This window comes from Hyperoodon ampullatus, assembly GCF_949752795.1.
Source record: "Hyperoodon ampullatus genome assembly, chromosome: 11".
Taxonomy (NCBI): Eukaryota; Metazoa; Chordata; class Mammalia; order Artiodactyla; family Ziphiidae; genus Hyperoodon; species Hyperoodon ampullatus.
The window spans coordinates 90,239,547-90,259,167 of NC_136924.1; the positions used below are offsets into that span (position 1 = coordinate 90,239,547).

A 19,621-nucleotide genomic window follows, 5' to 3' on the forward strand; every position below is an offset into this window, starting at 1 on the left:
GTTTAACTAGTCATTAATTATTGTATTACTATACGTATCAATTAATAATTACAGTATTACATAATAATTTTAGTTAACATTTCATTATAAAGCCCCACTGTTATGCACTCAGCAGAATCTCCATCCAACCTATTGAGGTGGAGGTTTGCTTGGAAGAAGGCAGAGGCTGTGTACAATGAGGTCATCAGATGAGTTTTCATCTCCAGTTCTCACAACCCAATAAGTGCTTTTTTATTTCTTTCTCAAAAATACTTGTCAGTTTGTTCCAAGGACAACGGGTTGCTCCTCACCTGCCTCTCGATGTCCGCGAGCAGAGTGCTGGCACCTATTCGAAAGACTTCTGGCTTCAGCCACTCATCCCCTAGCTCCTCCTTTATAAGAGAGAGCCATGCAAGGGAGTCCTTCGCGCTGCGGATGCCTCCTGCCGGCTTAAAGCCTATCTAAAAGGGGAGGTGGGAAAGAGAGCAATGCTTAGCATTGTTATTGGGTTGCTTTAAAAACTGGTCCTGTGTTGGGCTTCCCTGGTGGTGCAGTGGTTGAGGGTCCGCCTGCCGATGCAGGGGTCACGGGTTCGTGTCCTGGTCCGGGAGGATCCCACATGCCCCGGAGCGGCCGGGCCCGTGAGCCATGGCCGCTGAGCCTGCACGTCCAGAGCCTGTGCTCCGCAACGGGAGAGGCCACAACAGTGAGAGGCCCGCATACCACAAAAAAAAAAAACCAACTGGTCCGTGTTAATACGGGGTCTCCATCCTCTCTTTTCTAAAGCCTATTTTGCGTGTCCCCCCGCCCCGCAAAAGACCTTAGAGCACTGACTCATGCCCATTTACACTATAAAACGACTTTTCCAAGATTAATGGGAAGAATGTCACTGCCTCTGAGACACTAATGAGAGTTAATAACCCTCATTAACATTTCACTTACTGGAAAGTCATAAACCTCAACCATCTAGACCATAGCTGTGAACCTGGGATAAACAAGAGAGGTGTCAATAAACAGGAAAACATATCACAAAAGCCCATTCATTCTCCGTTTCTACCAGGAGGCCAGAAGAAATGTACACCTTTCAGCCCTCCATCCTGAGCTGCAAAAGAGACATATGTGGATTTAAAACAAGAGGAGAGACTCAGTGAGGCCACACTGAACAAACTAGCAGCAACCAGCAAGGAGAGGTGACAGTTACTTTAATCAACTTAACTGCAGGGACTCTCTTTCTAAGTTGTAAGTAGACCAAGTTACATAAAGCAGCCGAACAGTTAAAAAAGCACAGGTGAAAAAGACGGTGTAGGGGACCTTTACAGTTCAGTAGTCTCTGAAGGTGACCACAAAACCGCACAATTTGGCCAATATCTGATGTTTACAGATGATGTCCCTGGGTCCATTCGAAAATGATAAACGTGTCCTATATACAGTAAAACCTGCTTCTTTGGATATACTTGTCTCAAGAACTTGACTATCTGGTACAGTAAACACCCAAAGCCCAAGAACTAAAGCTCAGGCCTTCGACCACTCAGAGTCTGGCTGCTCTGACAGGTGGTACCAGCAGGGGGTGATTGCTAACAGAATGCCAGAGAAGCGACACGATAAATGAATGGTCCCATTATCAACTTGTAAAAAATGATTAAACAGAAACCTTAATTAAATAGAGTCGGGAGACCAGAAGCGGGGGGTTCTTACTCCTGGATAACAGAGCCTGACAGGAAGAAGAAAGACTCCTTTTCTGCAAAGGACTCAGCCAGTGAAAAGCCCCGGACTCCTTGCTTAGTATACGCTGTCTTCCTTTTCCTCTCTATAAAGCACGCTTCTTTCCTTGCCCTGCAGGGACTCGCATGTGGCTCACCATGGTGGCTGATCCAAAATAAGCCTATCTGTGGCGGAGAAATAGCTAGTGGTCTACTTGCTTTAGGTCAGCAAACCCAAGCCCGAAACTCCTAGATAACCGGGACTCCACCACCTCCCTCACATCACATCCAGTGACCCAAGTCAAATCTCACCGATCCCACCCTCTGACCTCGTCTATCTCCACACGTACCTTCCTCTCTACTCTCCCTTCCACTGTTTTAGTTTAGACCCTCATCAGCCCTCACTGGAACATTGGGAGAAGCCTCCTAACTGGTTTCCCTGCCTCGGTCACACGTCACACAGCTAAGCAACAGCCATGCAGAGATTCTAACCATATCTGCCTATCGCTCTGGAGCCCAAGTGACCCTGTAAGAGTGACGGGAGGGACTTCCCTGGTGGTGCAGTGGTTAAGAATCTGCCTGCCAGTGCAGGGGACATGGGTTCAAGCCCTGGTCCGGGAAGATCCCACATGCTGCGGAGCAACTAAGCCCATGCGCCACAACTACTGAGCCTGCGCTCTAGAGCCCGCGAGCCACAACTACTGAAGCCTGCGCGCCTGGAGCCTGTGCTCTGCAACAAGAGAAACCACCGCCATGAGAATCTCATGCATCACAGCAAAGAGTAGCCCCCGCTAGCCGCAACTAGAGAAAGCCTGCATGCAGCAACGAAGACCCAACGCAGCCAAAAATTAAATAAATAATAAAATAAAATAAAATGGAATTTCTTCAAAAGAACAATTAAAAAAAAAGAGTGAGGGGAGGTGTGGGGAGTAGGGGGAGATAGGTAGAGTCAGGTTATTTATTGAGATGAGGCAAAAAAAAAAGAATAAATTTTAGCTCATATTAGCATACATGTTAATCACAGGAGCATTTTCTGTCAATTAGGCAGTGCTGCATATAGATTTTTCTATACAATTCAGTTGTGTCAGCAAATCTATTTGGCAATGTTTCGAAAGACAGTTTCTAACGTAAGTTTATCCTTTTTTTTTTTAAGGGAGAGAATATGGAAAACATAAATCTGCAGTGAAATCAGCTATGAAATATCAAGTCTCTGCTTCTCAAGAGTGACACTAATCATGGTCTGGAAGGCGGCCTGTCACATTTTAAAACACCCCTTAAATCAATGATGTGGAAGCTTCACAGTCTAAGGGCTGCCCGGGCAGCTTGTCAACAATCCAAAAAAATGCCCCTGATTTGCAGATACACACACACAGGTCTTATGTGAAACCAAATGTGATCAAGATGAATATGAATTGACTTGTACCTGTTTCTCAATAAAACCAGGATGAACTTTATTTATTAGCTGAGGAAAGGGGGAATACAATTAAAACGAAAGTAATGAAAGACAGCAAAATGTTCCTCCCTCACTACCCTGATCTAGAACATTGAACACTTAAAACTTTTATTGAAATTCTTGTGTAAGGGCTCTTTTGAGAAGGGGCATGTTCACTTTTGTATAGGTTAACATAGCACACAGGTAACGACTCAATGAATGTTTACTGAAAACAAAACAGGACTGGGTCCCCACTGGAGAATTTTGGCCCCAACTATGGAGCTTATGAAACGCAGAGATGCCTGAAGACTGATCCAGGATTGCCGGGGTGAGGACCCAGGCATCTGGAAGTATAAAAAGCTTCACATCTATTGTGATGTTCTTTGGCTGAGAATAAGAACCACTGATCTAGGGAGTGGTGGTGGTCTCATGTGGGGGGCCAAAGCTGGAGTTCTCATTTTTACAGCTTTTCTTATATATATATATATATTTTTTAATTTGGACCATTGCAGAAAGGCTACCAAGTAGAGGTTACTCAAGTTGGGTTAACTTCCATATGTAGGTCACCGTGTAGATATTTATCCTATTTGTACTCTTCTAAGATATGAAGGTATTCTGAAGGAGCAAATGCTGCAAGGAGTTCATTTCCTCTCAAACCCAGGTACCTTCTTAAAAAGGTCTCCGATTCCAAAATAAACTGAAATACAGTCACATATAAAGTCATCACAACCAACTGGCAAAGGATTAAAGTTCTTTTTTGGGTTTCTATTCAGCAGAAATCAAGAGATTGGTTTTAAAAGATGCCTTTCAGGAAGGGAAAGTCTCATTTAAAAATAAAAATTACCTTTCTCGCCAATGATGTTAAAAAAAAAATCCTTTGAGATAATTTGCAGCTAAACAAGCAACTTGAAGTGAAAAGGAAAATCCAAACTCATTTAAAAAAAAACACCTCATACGCATTTTTCCTTTTAAATTCATGTTTCAAAAAATATGTATTATTTTTCGAAAAGCTGACAAAAGCGAGCATATACCCTCCTCAGCTTAACAGTCTTCCAAAGAGCACCTCCAGCTGCCATAAAACGCAAAAATGGATATTTAATTCAAGAGCTATATAACATCTAGCTACCTTTTCCCTGCTGTTTCACAGCATTTCATTATTTTGTTTAATAAGTTCATCTCCTCGAGAATTTTCTCTTCACCTCATATTATTAAAAGTAATAAGTTTTTCTGGACCGGGGGTTTCCCAACAGAAAAACCAATTTATGTGTGTCCTTCAATAATGACAGGAAAAGATTATTTCCCATTATATTGCATACTTTTCATATCACCACCACAGCTTATCATTCAATAAATGTTACTCTGCAATTCTTTCCATTCCTCAGAAAGTTTAATTTCTGCATTAACCTGTTTTCTCTGGCCAACGCCTTACCAGAAAGCTTCTGTGTTGCAGCAGAATTAGTTCGTTAAGGAACCCATTTAGGAATCTCTCGTCAGTGATAAAACTGTCTTCGGTTAATAAAAGGACACAAAGTGAGTTTACACCTTGATCACACATCCTAACGCCCACACTCATACTCACTTTCTGTGAATCGCACAGTTTCCCCCCGAATGTATTCTTTTGTAGTGAAAGGTAAATTAAACGTTTATCTTAATACAGGTAACACACTCACACCATCTGCCTATAATGCCTATCAAGACAGTTATCATGGCTGTGACAAGTATTGTAAATAAAATTATCTTTACTCCAAAGAAAGATTTGCTGGCAATAATATACCTTGTTTCCAGTTTTCCAGAAGAAATCCCTAATGGCCCGTAGCATGACTATAGCTACTGGGAAGGTGGCATTTACTGTTTCTTTTCCAGTAGAGGTCTTAATAAAATCTGATCCTAAAACAAAAGGAAGAAAAAACTCCATGTTAATTAAAAAACTTATTTTTTACACTTTTGAGTCGGTGGAAGAAATGAGTTGTGTAAATTCTTTTTCCTGAGGAACACGACTTTATTTTTCATCAATTATTTGAAAAACTAAAACCAAATCTCTCTTTAAAATCATTCTGTCCACACTTTTTTCCCCCTGACCATACGATGGATTAAATTAGGCACCAAATGGATTCTCACTGATCCCTGGATCTCTTGTCTCTATATTTCCATATCAGCAATTAAAACCAAGTTGGTTTATTTAATGCAAAACTGAGAGAAATAGAAACAATTTCATGCCCTGTGCTTAGCATCATATATCATAACATTTTACGACAAAACCGGAGGGCCTACTCATATTCTTACGTGTGATAGAAAGTTCACAGTACAGCTGTGACAACACAAGGAGAACCACCATTAGCTGATTCCTATTGCATTGTTCGTTAACGAAAGCTCTGTCTTCCAACCAGTTGTGATTTTCATGAAAGACACCATGCATTTTCAACTTGCAAATATCTTAAACACTTCCTGTCTCTCAAATGTATCTTAAACCTATAGATGTAGGTTTCTGCTGAATAGAAACCCAAAACAAAATAGCACAAGGAGACAAAGAGAGGATAATGATAGTTAAGAGTTACTGAGTGCTGTGCACTATGCACTAATCTAGGTGCTTTATAAGTACTGACTCAATTGATCCTCACAATAACTGTATAAGTACTAATATGATCCCCATTTTTAAAGAGGAAATGAAGGCACAGAAATATAAAGTAACTTGCTTGAGGTCACACAGCAAGGGCAGGGGGTAGGCAGAATTCTAACCAAAGCAATATAGCTTAACCCATGTGCTATAGAGTCTCTAAGAAACTTACTGAGGGTCACACAGTCAGACAGCCAAACACAGACTCCATCCTTCAGGTGGTGAACCATCCTCGCAATGCTCCATGCAGACCACAGATCAGCAGCACAGGCACTACCAGGGAACGTGTTTAAAACGTAGACTCTCGGACTTCCCTGGTGGCACAGTGGTTAAGAATCCACCTGCCAATGCAGGGGACACAGGTTCAATCCCTGGTCCAGGAAGATCCCACGTGCCGCAGAGCAACTAAGCCCGTGCGCCACAACTACTGAAGCCCGCGTGCCTAGAGCCCATGCTCGGCAACGAGAAGGCACTGCTATGAGAAGCCCGTGCACTGCATTGACGAGTAGCCCTCGCTCGCTGCAACTAGAGAAAGCCTGTGCACAGCAACGAAGACCCATCGCAGCCAAAAATTAATAAGTAAATTAAATTAAATAATTTTTTTTTAAAAAGTTTGTTTAAAAAATAAAAAAAAAATAAAATGTAGACTCTCAGGCCCTACACCAGACCACCTGAATCATAATCTTAATAGAAACAAGGTTCTTAGGTGATTCCTGGGCCAGTGCATGGCCCTCGCGCAAGGAATCTGTGGAACTCTATGTAAGGCTAATCTCTGAGATTCTCCCAGGTCTGCCAAAGAAATGGTCAAAAGAAGTGGAGACAAAAAGTGGCCAAAACTTTCCCCTCTGGTTTCAACTGCAAAAGACACGCCCAGGACTACCCTGTGGATAGAAAGGTTCAAATCAACACGCCTTCAGCAAGCACACTGTGTGAAAGGCACAGTGGGAAATATAAACACAAATCATTCAAGCCCTTTCCCTTAAAAGCATACATGCTATGAGCAGGTATAGAGGAAACATAAATCCTGGGTAATCACTTGATGAGCCAGAAGTCAGGAGATCTGGTTTCCAGCTCTGCCAGATACTGTATTTACCTTGCAAATTCCATCGCCTAACCTTTCTCATTTATAAAACATGTCTGGAAATTCTTACTTGCTTCATAGTGTTATATGAAGAATCAAAAGAGACAATCTCTGTGAAAAGACTGAAAACTGTCAAGTGTTATACAAACAGAAATGGAGCAAGGACCTAGGTAGGGTTGCAATCTGTGTAAGAACCACAGGAATTCTGACCTATCCAAGCACGTCATTGGAAGCCTTCTTTCCTTTGGGCCTGTAGGCCCATTTGGGGAAATGGAGATGTGCCTGTCGTGCCTGCATTCATTCAAGAAGTATTTACTGAGTGCTTACTATGTGCTGGATTCTGTACTACATGCTGGGAACAGATCATAACACAAAACAAAGTTCTTGCCCTTGTGACTAGATTCTCTAGAAGAAAAAGACAATAAGCAAAGAACTATATAACAAAGGCCAGGTGGAGTGAAGTGTGGTGAAGAAAAATAATGCAACATAATGAAAAAGAGAGCGACGGATTTAGGGAGAGGTAGCTGTATTTAAATAGTTATCATAAAGGCATCTCTGATGAGTAAAATTCAGAGACTGATGAAGGGAATCTGTGAAAAGAGCACCACAAGCAGGGAAAAAGCAAGTGCAAAGGCCCTGAAGTAGGCATGTGCTAAGTTGATGAATGAGTGAATAAATGGGACTCCACAACCAATGCCTGGTCCCTACAACATCAGAAATAACAAGCAAAGAGAAGAAATGAAAGCCCGCAAATAGATGTAAGAGGTGAGAGGAACATTACTAAACAAGTCACACTGAAACCATGATGTGTTTTCCTAATAGGTGACACTGTCTTCTGATTCACTAGAAGGCTTTTGGGTACAACACTGGATCTATCTGAATTCTTCTAAGCATCTCAGAAGAGAAGATCATTAAGACAAAAGACCAAGGCCATATTTAGAGGCCTAAAAAAAAGGTACGGTCACTTAAAAATCACACCATCTAAAGTTAACCAAAAGAGCCAAACTCCCTTGTGGAGGAGACTGTCTTCCTAATACACCTAGAAGAAAACACCTACCATGGTAGCAATAGCAGCCCAGGAGCTGTAATGGTGGCCTACACATTGTTTGTGCCCCTTTCTTGACTGTATTGTTTGAAGACAGGTGCTATACCTTTCTTGTGCACTTCTGTATCCCCAGAGCGTGACACACATGAGAAGCTTAATAAATTTCGGATGGGTGGATGGGTGGGTAGCCACAGTTACCAAGAAAAAGCAAATTATAATATTTTCCATGTTTAACTGACTAATGGGGAAAGGAAGACAGTTTGGGGTTTCATTCCAGTCCCAGTAACAAAATTGGGCAGGTGGCTTAGAAGAAAATATCATTTTATTTATTTATTTTAAGTTCAGAACAGATTTAGATCTACAGCAACATTACGAGGACATTACAGAGAGTTCCCACATACCCCACACTCAGTTTCCCCTATTATTAGCAACTTATATCAGTAAGGTACATTTGTTACAATTAATGAACCAATATTGATGTATTATTATAAACAAAATAATACTTTATTTAGATAAATAATACTTTATTTAGATTTCCTTAGTTTTACTCAGAATCCAATTACATCCAGGGTACTATAATACATTTGTCATGTTCCCATAGGTTTTCCTCCTGGCTGTGACAGCTTCTTAGACTTTCCTTATTTTGATGACCTTGACAATTTTAAGGAGTACTTGTCAGGTATTTCATAAAATTTCTGTCAACTGGTATTGTCTGACATTTTTCTCATGATTACACTGGGGTTACATGTTTTTTGGGGAAGAAAACCACAGAGGTAATGTGCCATTTTCATCACATCACATCAAGGGTACATATTAACAATATCACTTCCCACTGTTGAAGTTGACCTTGAACACTGGTGGAGGTGGTATTTGCTAGGTTTCTGAAGTGAAAAGTCACTCCTTTCCTATCTTCCATGCTGTACTCTTTGGAAAGAAGTCCTTAGTGTGTATCCCACACTTTAGGAATGGGAGCTGCAAGCCACTTCCTTCAGGGAGGAGCAGTTACATACATTCTTTGGATGTTTTTGCATGGGAGACTTGTCTCTTCTCCATTTATTCATTTATTTATATGAGTATAGACTCAAAGATATTGATTCTTTACTTGGGTTTATAATCCAATATTACTTAATTTATTTTGTTGCTCCAATGGCTCTAGGTTTGGCCATTGGGAGTTCTTTTCAGTTGCTTCCTGTTTTCCTTTGACACACCACCATAATGTGGATTTTTTGTTTTTTTAAGCACTTACTTTCTGGTACTACCAGATGCTCCAGGCTCGTCATATATGTTTTCCACCCCAGTCCAAGAATAAGCCATTTCTCCAAAGAGCCCTGGTTCCTTTTATTGGAAAACAGTGTTAGAAACTAAGATCTTGGTGGTGGGTGTACTCATTGCTATTGTAAGGATCTTGCTTTTAGGCCTTCTCAGCTGACTGAGCAAAGAAAAATGTGTGTGTATATTCTAACCCATTTATATACACATATATAGTTACAATTCCATATTTAACTATCTACGTTTATATTAAACTAAAGACGAGTTATACTGATGCCTCCAACTCTGACCCATTACAAGGATTGTTCTAGCCCTCTCCCCTTGCTTATCTGTAAACTCCCACCCCAACAGTGAGAACCTGGTACCCACCATCCATGATCCATTTATTTAATTGTGCACATCCAGTATGCATGTATCGTGTTCTCTGAATTGTTAACCACACCATTATGGAAAACCACTGCATCAACGACTGTCTAGTGCTAATGTGCAGTTTCATTGGCCTCTAAGCTTTACAGACTAAATTCATTTATAAAGATATGTAGCTCAGCACCTTTTCTCCCACCTCCTTCAGTGAGGCTGTTTTGTACATTTGTAATACAGTTTGATTCTTTGGCCACAGTGTACATTCCATCCTGGAATCCCCTGACCCCCTAAATGGCTGTGTTCATTTGCATACATTAAGGTTCACTCGTAGTGAATCTTCTAATGGTTTTGAAAAATGTATAGTGTTATATATCCATCTTTACAGTACCATACAGAATACTTCCACCACTCTAAAAAATCCCCTATGCTTCACATTTTCATTTCCCCCTTACTCCAGCAATCACTGAACTTTTTACTAACTCAAAAGTTTTGCCTTTTCCAGAATGTTATATAATTGGAATCACGCAGCCTTTCAGACTGGCTTCTTTCACTTAGCCACATGCACTTCACATTCACTTCTGTCTTTTCCTGGCTCATTTCTTTTTATTGATAAATAGTATTCCATTGCATAACTGTTCCACCATTTGTTAATCCATTCACCTATTAAAGGCTATCTTGGTTGCTTCAGTTTTTCACAAATATGAATCAAGTTGCTATAAACATTCATATGCAGGTTTTCGTGTGGGCATAAGTTTTCAAATCAGTTGGGTAAATAACTAGGGGGGAAATTGCTCGATTTTACAGTAAGACCATATTTAGCTTTGAAAAAAGCTACCAAATTATCTTCCAATGTAGCTACACCATTTTGCATTCCCAAAAGTAACGAATGAGAGTTCCTGTTGCTCTACATCTTCAGTAGCAATTGGTGGTGTCAATTTTTGAACTTTAGGCAATCTAATGGGTATGCATACAGGTCAAGTACAGATTGTATTTTGTTAGATTAGATTATACCTAAGTATGTCAATTATGAATTACTATTGTAAATGGTAGTTTTCTTAAATTTCAAATTCTGTTTGCCCATTACAGTAAACAGGAAAGAAACAGACTTTTGTATATTAATCTTGTATCACGAAACCTTGGTAAACTCACTTAGTAGATTCAGGAGTTTGTTGTTTTGGAGAGGTTTTCTCCATAGACAGGGAGGCCATCTACAGAGAAAAACAGTTTTATATCTTTCTTTCTGTATTAATATCTTGTGGCTATTATAACAAACTTGGTAGCTTAGAGAAAAAGAAATTTATTCTCTCACCATTCTGGAGGCCAGAAGTCCAAAATCAAGGTGTGAGCATGGCTGCCCTCCCTGTGGAGGCTCTCAGGAGAACATGTTCCTTGTCTCTGCAACTTCTTATGGCTGCCAGCATTCCTTGGCTGCATCACTCTAATCTCTGTCTCCACCTGCACATTGCCTTCTCTTCTGTGTGTGAGCTTAATATTCCTTTGCCTCTCTCTTATAAGGACGTATGTGATGGCATTTTGAGTCTACTTGGATAAGCCGGAATAATAACTTCATTTCAAAAGCCTTAATTTAAACACATCTGCAAAGGCTCTTTTTTCCCCCCCCAAAAAAGTAATATTCACAGGTTCTGGGGATTAGGATGTAAACCTATCTTTGGGAGCCATTATCAGTCTACCACACTTCCCAATCTTTATACATTGTATTTCCTTTTCTTGTCTTATTGCACCAGCTAGGACTTCCAGTAAAATGTTGAGTAGGAGTGGTGAGAAAGAACATCCTTCCCTGTTCTTAGAGGGGTCTTAGGGGAAAAGCATCCAGTTTCCCAGCATATTAGCTGAAGTCTGTTTGTAGATATGTTTTATCAAGCTGAGGCGGTTCCCTCTATTCCTAGTTTGCTGAGAGATTTTATTATGAATAGGTGTTGGAATCTGTCAAATGCCAAAATTGTACCAATTGATATTGGCATACATTTCTTTTTTTAGCTTGATATGGTGGATTACATTACATTGAGCCAGACTTGCATATCTGGAGTAAATCCCAGTTGGCTGTGGTATATTATTCTTTTTATACACTGGGCTCATTTTGCTACTATGTTATTGAGGATTTTCACATCTATGTTCATGAGTGAACAATTATCTATAGTTTTTCTTTCTTGTAATGTCTTTATCTAGTTTTAGTACTAGGATAATGATGGTCTCACAGAGTGAGTGTTCTCTCTTCTATTTTCTGGAAGAGACTGTGGAGAACTGGTATTATTTTCTTCCTTAAATGTTTGGTAGAATTCATCAGTTAAACCATCTAGAGCTAGTACTTTCCTTTTTGGAAGGTTTTAATTATTTTTCTTTAATAATTATTAAAGTATTAAATATCCTTATATTATTAAATAAATAAGCAAATTTATTATTTTATAACACTCTATAATTAAAACATTTTATAAAATAAATAAAATTAAAATAACATCATTAATAGGCATAGGCCTATTCAGACTATTTCTCTCTGTGGGAGTTTTGGTTGTTCATATCTTTCAGGAAATTGATCCCTGTAACCTACATTATCAAACTGTGGGCAAAGAGTTGTTCATAGTATTCCTTTATTGTTCTTTTAATGATCATAGGAACAGTTATGATCTCTTGTTTCTGATATTAGTATTCTCTCTTTGATTCTTGGTTATTCTGACTAGACGTTTATCAATTTGATTGATCTTTTCAAAGAACCAGATTTTAGGGTTTTAAAATTTTCTCTATTGTTTTTGTTTTCCATTTTATTTCATTTCTGCTCTAATTTTTATTTCTGTTGTTCTGCTTGCCTGAGACATAAATTATGGTTCTTTCTCTATGTCCTAAGATAGAAGCTGAGATTATTGATTTTTGATCATTCTTCTTTTCTAATATATGCATCTGTTATAAATTTCCTTCTAAGCTCTGCTTTTGCACCATTTCACAAATTTTGATGAGTTGTATTTTAATTTTCATTTAATTCAAAAGAAATTTTTAAAATTTTTCTTGAGAATGTCTTGAACTATATATTATTTAGAAGTATGTTGTTTAATTTCCAACTATTTGGGAGATTTTCAGCTTTCTGTTATTGATTCCTAGTTTAGTTCCACTGCAGTTCAAGAACATACTTTGTATGGTGTCTATTCTTTTAAACATTAAAGTGTGTTTTAAGAGCCAGGATGTGTCCTTTCTTGGTGAATGTTCCATGTGAACTCGAAAATATGTATTCTGCTGCTGTTGGACGGAGTTCTCTATAAACATCAATTTGATTATGTTGATTAATAAGGCTACTCAGGTCAACTACATCCTAGCTGATACTTCTGCTTTCTTGAGCTATCAACTACTGAAAGAGGGGTCTTGAAGTCCAGTTATAATAGCAGATTTGTCTATTTCTCTTTTCAGTTCTACCAGATTTTGCCTCATGTTTTGATGCTCTGTTGTTAGGTGCATACATGTTTAGGATTGTTTAGGATGTCTTCTTGGAGAAATGACACCTTTATTATTATGCAATGTCCTTCTTTGTCCAACCCCTGAAAATGTTCCTTTTTCTGAAGTCTGCTTTGTCTGAAATTAATACCCCTACTTCTGCTTTACTCTGATGTTAGCATGGTATATCTTTCTCCATCCCTTTACTCTGAACCTTCAAAGTCTTTATATTTAAAGTGGCTTTCTTACAGATGACATATAATAGGGTTTTATTTTTTATAATTAATTATACCTTTTTCTATTTGTTGTATTTTTTATTAATTGTTACACCTTTTTCTACCTTCTCTGGTTTTAACTGAGCATATTATATGATTCCATTTTATCTCCTCTCAGCATATCAATTATACTTCTTTTGTATATTTTTTTAGTGGCTGCCCTAGAGCTTTCAATATACATTTTTAACTAATCTACCTTCAAATAACACTATATTGCTACACAAGTATTGCAGTTACCTTTCAACCAAGTATTCCTAATTTCTCCCTCCTATCCCCTATAACACTGCTATAATTCATCTTCACTTATCCATATGGTATAATCTTTAAACAGTTATCTTTTAGATCAACTGAGAAAGAAACATAATTTCTTTTCGTTCTTCACTTATCCTTTCTCTGACAGCCTTCCTTTTTAATGTAAATCAGAGTTTCTGACCTATATAATTCTCCTCCTTCCAGAAGAACATTTTAACATTTCTTATAGGGCAGATCTGCTGGCAATGATTTCCCTCAGTTTTTAATATGTCTAAGCCCTTCACTTCTGAAGGGTAATTTCACTGAATATAGATTTTTAGGTTGGTGGGCTTTTTTCCTTCGATACTATAATTATTTCACTCTATTTGCTTCTTGCAGACACGGTTTCCAGTGAGAAGTCCACTGGAATTGTTTCCTTTTCCTTTTCTCTGGCTTTTTTCTGAAATTTTCTATTTGTCTTTGGTTTTCTTCAGTTTGAACATTATATATCTAGATGTAGTGTTTTTTGTTTGTGTTTATCTGTTTGTTTTTGGTATTTATTCTGCTAAGTGTTTGAGCTTCCTGGATCTGCAGCTTGGTATCTGTCATTAATTTTGGAAAATTCTTGGCTATTATTACTTCAAATATGCTGTCTACTCAATTTTCTCTTTCTTCAAGTATTTCGGTTACATGTGCCACACCTTTTGAAGTTGTTCCACAGTTTTTGAATGTTCTGGTTTTTTTCATCCATTCTTCTCTTCACATTTCAATTTAGGAGATTTCTTTTGACCTATCTTCATAGTCACTGATTCTTTCCACAGCCCTATCCAGTCTACTGATAAGGCATTCTTCACTTCTGTTTCAGTGTTTTTGATTTCTAGCATTTCCTTTTGAGTTTTTCTTAGGGTTTCCATCTCTCTGTTTATATTACGTATCATTCCTTCATGTTGTCTACTTTTCCCATTCAAATCATTAACATATTAGTCATAGTTATTTTAAATTTCTCTTTCTGATAATTCTAACATATCTGTCATATTTGACTGGTTCTGTTTGTCTCTACAGATTTTTTCTTGCCTTTTAGCATCTCTTGTAATTTTCTTCTTTTTAATATTTTTTAAATTATTTATTTATTTACTTATTTATTTATTTATTTATTTTTGGCCACACTGGGTCTTCGTTGATGCATGCAGGCTTTCTCTAGTTGCGGTGAGCAGGGTCTACTCTTTGTCTCAGTGTGCTGGCTTCTCATTGTGGTGGCTTCTCTTGTTGTGGAGCACGGGCTCTAGGCACGCGGGCTTCAGTGGTCGTGGCACGCGGGCTCAGTAGTTGTGGCTCGTGGGCTCTAGAATGCAGGCTCGGTAGTTGTGGTGCATGGGCTTAGTTGCTCCACAGCATGTGGGACCTTCCCAGACCAGGGCTCAAACCAGTGTCCCCTGCATTGGTAGGCAGATTCTTAACCACTGTGCTGCTGCAGAAGTCCCTCTCTTGTAATTTTCTGTTGAATGCCAGTAGTGACTTTAGCTAATAGGAATTGAGATAGATAGGACTTCAGTGTGAGATTTTATGTTAATCTGGCTAAGAGTTGGGCTGTGTTTAATGTCTGTTGTAGCCACAGGTATTGGAGACTTCAAGTCCTATAACATCCTGGTTTTTGTCTCTCATGTTTACTTCAGGCTTCCTAAGTCTTCCTACTTAGAGAAAGGCTATGTCTTTTAGCTCTGTCAGCCGTAATCCACTGGATTACTGGAGCCCTATTGCTGTGATAATAGTGTATGGGAGAGAGGAAGTATTTTATAGTCTTATTAAATTTCAGTTTTTAAGTGGGCCTTTGTCCTTGGGCTGTAACCTTCATAAGTATGTCTTGGCTTTTCTCCCCTACTTTGGTGAGGTAGGAAGACTACAGTGAAATGCCCTCCCAGTAGGATAAGGTTCTAATAAAGTCTTCTGCCCTAGAAAGTGGACCTTTGACAGGGAGAATGCTCTGGGCATATTTCATAATGATTATCTTCCCCTTCCCCTGCCACAGCCAAGAGAGGATCTTTCTTGGCTCTTCACTGTGAGAACCTGGGGTTCCTGGAGGGAAAAGCCACAAAAGTGTGGGGGCCACATGCAGCCTCCAGCACTTTTTCAAAATTACCGTGTAAGTGTTCCTACCAGTTTATGGCTCTAGCGGGTAAGCAGATCTCAGCTGTGACTCTCAGGATCTTCCTGTCTCTACAGATTTCAAGGTGGCATTTTGTCCTGGAACTTAAACTCCTTAATGGGTCTGAGAAAAGTCACTGATTTTCAGTATACTTGGCTTTTTCTTGCTTCAAGGACAGTTATGAGAGTTTCCAAGCTCTTCACATGTCAAAGCTGACACCAGAAGTCCTTAAATTTTAATGCAAGACTTTATTGCCTGGAAATCACATATGGATAAAGATACAAATTATATACAGCATTTACAGTGTTTTGGACAGACGCCAAGTAAGTATTATAGTCAACAAGAAATGGGAAGGTTCAGATTCACTTAGCAAAAACAAGGGAAGGTTTCATAGAACGGGGAATTTGGAAGAGACCTTGAAGGAGAGATAAAATGTGAAGATGAGAGGGCAGATGGAAGAAAACCACCATTAGAAGAAACGTCAAAAGCATAGAAAGTGCAAGACACATCCCAACAATAATAAATGGATGCATCTAAGGAATCTCTGTGAGGGACAGGGAGCAGAGAGACAGGGAGTGGTGATATTTGGGGCGCGTGTGTCAATGCGTGTTTTAAAAACTGACTGTAAAAATCCGTTGATCACCTGAGATCAGTGTTTAAGATACTAAATTGGGTGTCTGTGCCGGAGAGGTTGAGGAATGACAATTGAGAATCAGAGACCACATAAGAGATTCAAAAAGCAGGGAGGTAGGCACCCCTGGCTATCTCTTTAAATCCAGGAATAAGGCCGAGCTTTAATTACACAAAATACTTTAGAAAGTACACTCGTATTTTACAACTGTCAAAAGAACAATGGATTTTCCAGTGGGACTAGGTAGGCACACACTTTGTTTTACTTACTTTAATATTGCTTCCCTTGCCCCCTCTGCTAAAACAAAATTACCTTAGAGAAATAAATGCTAGATTTCGAATTACCAACACCACAGAGCACCACAGATTCTCCTCAGAGCTCATGTAAATCCAACATTAACCAAGCTCACCTCTGCTCAGCTTGGGGAAAAAACCTTATGAGAATATGAGAAAATATCTCACAATTAAAATAGCTGTCCGTATAAATGTTCTTTCATCAGTGTCCGTAATTTCAATGAAATAACTAAACTAGGAGATGAAAGGCCTGAAAAGTCAAAAGTAACACATTAAATAGAATAGTATTCAAATGTGATTGGTTGAAATTAAAATTAATAACAAATTTATAGTATGATATTATATTGTATTTTTTTATTTTCCTAATTTGAAATCTCTAGCACAAGACTTTTTTCGTGGTCTAAAGCAACTCAAAGCTTTTCTAAGGCCTATAATTGCAAGTCTCCATGGTACAGTTTCATTAAAAACTTTCATTAAGCAACAGCTGCCCTTGTATACGGTCTTCTAATCAATTCGGTCAAACAGAATGACTTCTAATCAGCTGTTGATAAAAATAGAAGATGAAATTCTAATTCTAATAGATTAACCACAAACTCAAGACAGTCTTCAAAATCCATCTAGCTCTATTCTCCAGTGGATTTAATGACTATTCAGCAACTCATTACTAAATAGAACAAGATGAACATTTTCCAGTTCATTAAAGAAATGTACTATGTATTTTTGCATTGTCCTCATGATTCGTTACAGGGAGTCTTAATTACAAGATAATGGATAATGGTTATTAAATGCAGACTGCAGTAATGAAGCTCTATTCATTTGCGAACCTCAGAGACTGCAAAGAGAAGAAAATAAAATTACTAGCTTCAAAAGATTAACGGATCAAATTATTATTCAATTTTGAAAATCTCATTCAGACTTCATAGAAACAAGAAGAGATTAAAAACTAGTATTAAGACCAAAGTAGTACATTTAAAAAAATAATATCTTAAGGCTATTACTGCATAATAAGCTTCAGATGTGATTATTAGAAAAACATACAGCTAACAATGGGAAAACATACATTTTTATTTCCTGAACAAATCTTACTTATGAATAGGAAGTTACTGGTAGGATCTTAAAGGGCGTCTTGGTAAACATGGAAGATATATGCTACTAGGCTACAAAAGAACAGCACAAAGGAAGGTATTATGAACATTTTATTCCTCACTAATGAAAAATAGGATTTAAAATCAACTGTCGCTTGAGAAAGCTTGTCATTAAGTGGAATTCATGCCAACCCTATAATAAGAGTTTCTGGGCACATTATTCATTAGCACCATGTTTTCTATTGCTCTGTAAGAAACCACCGATTCAAGTTAGCAAGTGAGTTTTGTATGGTAATTCTGACAGTAATTTATACTTTCAATCTGCAATGGGACACTTAAAAAAAACAAACAAATGTACTGTACAAAAATATGAAGCACCCAATTAAAACCATATTCTTAGATATTGTATTCTTTCACTCATCATAGGCTTGAAAATAACTTGGGGTGAGATATAAAGATCCAGTCTATGGCTGAAGAACTGGCCAGAGTAAGGATGGAAGCAGAAGGCCCCTGTGGAGATATCAACATGGTGCTCCTGCTCAGTCTGGAAGTACACTACAAAGCCATCCTTATGTGATCCAGGGATACTGGCTAATCTTGTGAAAAGTGGCGGAAATGTTTTCCAGAAGAAAGACGAAAGCCTAAGAAGGAAAGAAAAAAATAGAAACACAAGCTCTCTCAGTTCTTTCCCTCAATCTGAAGAGTGAGCTCTGGAAATACTTCTCATTTGGTCCAGTCCATCACATGAAAAAAGCAACAGAGCATCACAGTTAAGCAGTAAGGCATGTTCAAGCAGAATGGCAATCAGAAAGCAACCACAATCTCAGAGTTGGAAAATATCTCAAATACCCTAAAGGTAAGATTCGCTCATGATAACCACATTCCTTGCAGTTGCCTTCCCCTCAATAAAAATTAAAATGTGGCCATTTAAAACAATGCAGAACAGTATGATTCAAATGAAATGCAAGGTGGGAACTGACTATATAATCCTTGGTAATTGACAATAATGTCCCTAGGAGAATATTCTAAACAATTATGGTAACCATACAAAGATATATGGTAGAATGGCTTGACACAAACAAGAGTCCTTGAGCTATGTCTAATATGCCAGAAGTTTCCTTTCACTTCTAAAACTTAGGTTACTTAAAATGAGTTTTAGAACTAGAATAATGCTAGGATGAGTAACCAATCAATGCAAATAACATCTATTTTATAGTGGATTTAAATTGTGTAATTTTTCAAACAACTCTAAATAGTTTTTTTTTCCAATTTGATCAAAGGATTATTTAACTCAAATGTTTATAAGACCATATTGTCAGCATTTGGGGCCAAGATGGGAAATGGGAAACAGCAGAATATCTCCTAAACCAACCTCTAAACCTCCTCCAATTCTACCATTGTATTAATGCTCCTGAGGATGTTTCCACATACAGTCAAGAGTTCAGAAATGGGCTTCCTAAAATCATGCTGTCCTTCCTAGTTTTCACCTCTCTCTTTCCTTCTCCCTCTTTTGAGTAAAGTTACCAAGGAAGGAGAGTTGGGAAAGTAAACCCTAGAAGGTTATGTTGTTAAAACAAAAGGTTCTGAAATTAGATAGTGGAGGTGGGTTGCACAACTTTGTGAATACACTAAAAACCCCTGAACTGCACCCTTTCAAGGTGAATTTCATCTTATAGGAATTACATCTCAATTTAAAACAAAAAAAGAAAACAAAGGATGTGTGATAATGACGGAGAAAGGAGGAGAAAAAGGAAAACTAGTACAACTATACTCTAGGTAAAATTATCAAACAGTTGACAAATTGAGTACATATAATCATTTGTACCCTCACCCCTTTCCTGAACTCACATCTAAAGGCTACTCCCAGTCATCTCCATAAGTAGTTTCCCACTAGCTCCCAAGTATGACATCCATAAACCAGGCCTCCTCTCTCATCGCCATTAATTACTGTAACATAACATTTAGCCATCACTGGTCTAAACAGATGTAGTTATCAATTGGTAATGCTTTACTCTGTAGATGAGGTTAACCAAATGAACGAC

At 38.4% G+C, this 19,621-nt stretch overlaps 1 protein-coding gene across 1 annotated transcript in view; it reads right to left on the reverse strand.

Annotated features, from left to right (window-relative positions):
* The window catches only part of DERA (deoxyribose-phosphate aldolase), a gene marked incomplete at its 5' end in the record, with an annotated part of 73,271 nt that overhangs the window by 147 nt on the left and 53,503 nt on the right, over positions 1-19,621 (reverse strand). The window contains 2 exons of the mRNA XM_079714976.1: positions 291-440; positions 4,886-4,998. Coding sequence (XP_079571102.1) covers positions 291-440; positions 4,886-4,998 — 263 coding nt within the window. The remainder of the gene's footprint in view (positions 1-290; positions 441-4,885; positions 4,999-19,621) is intronic.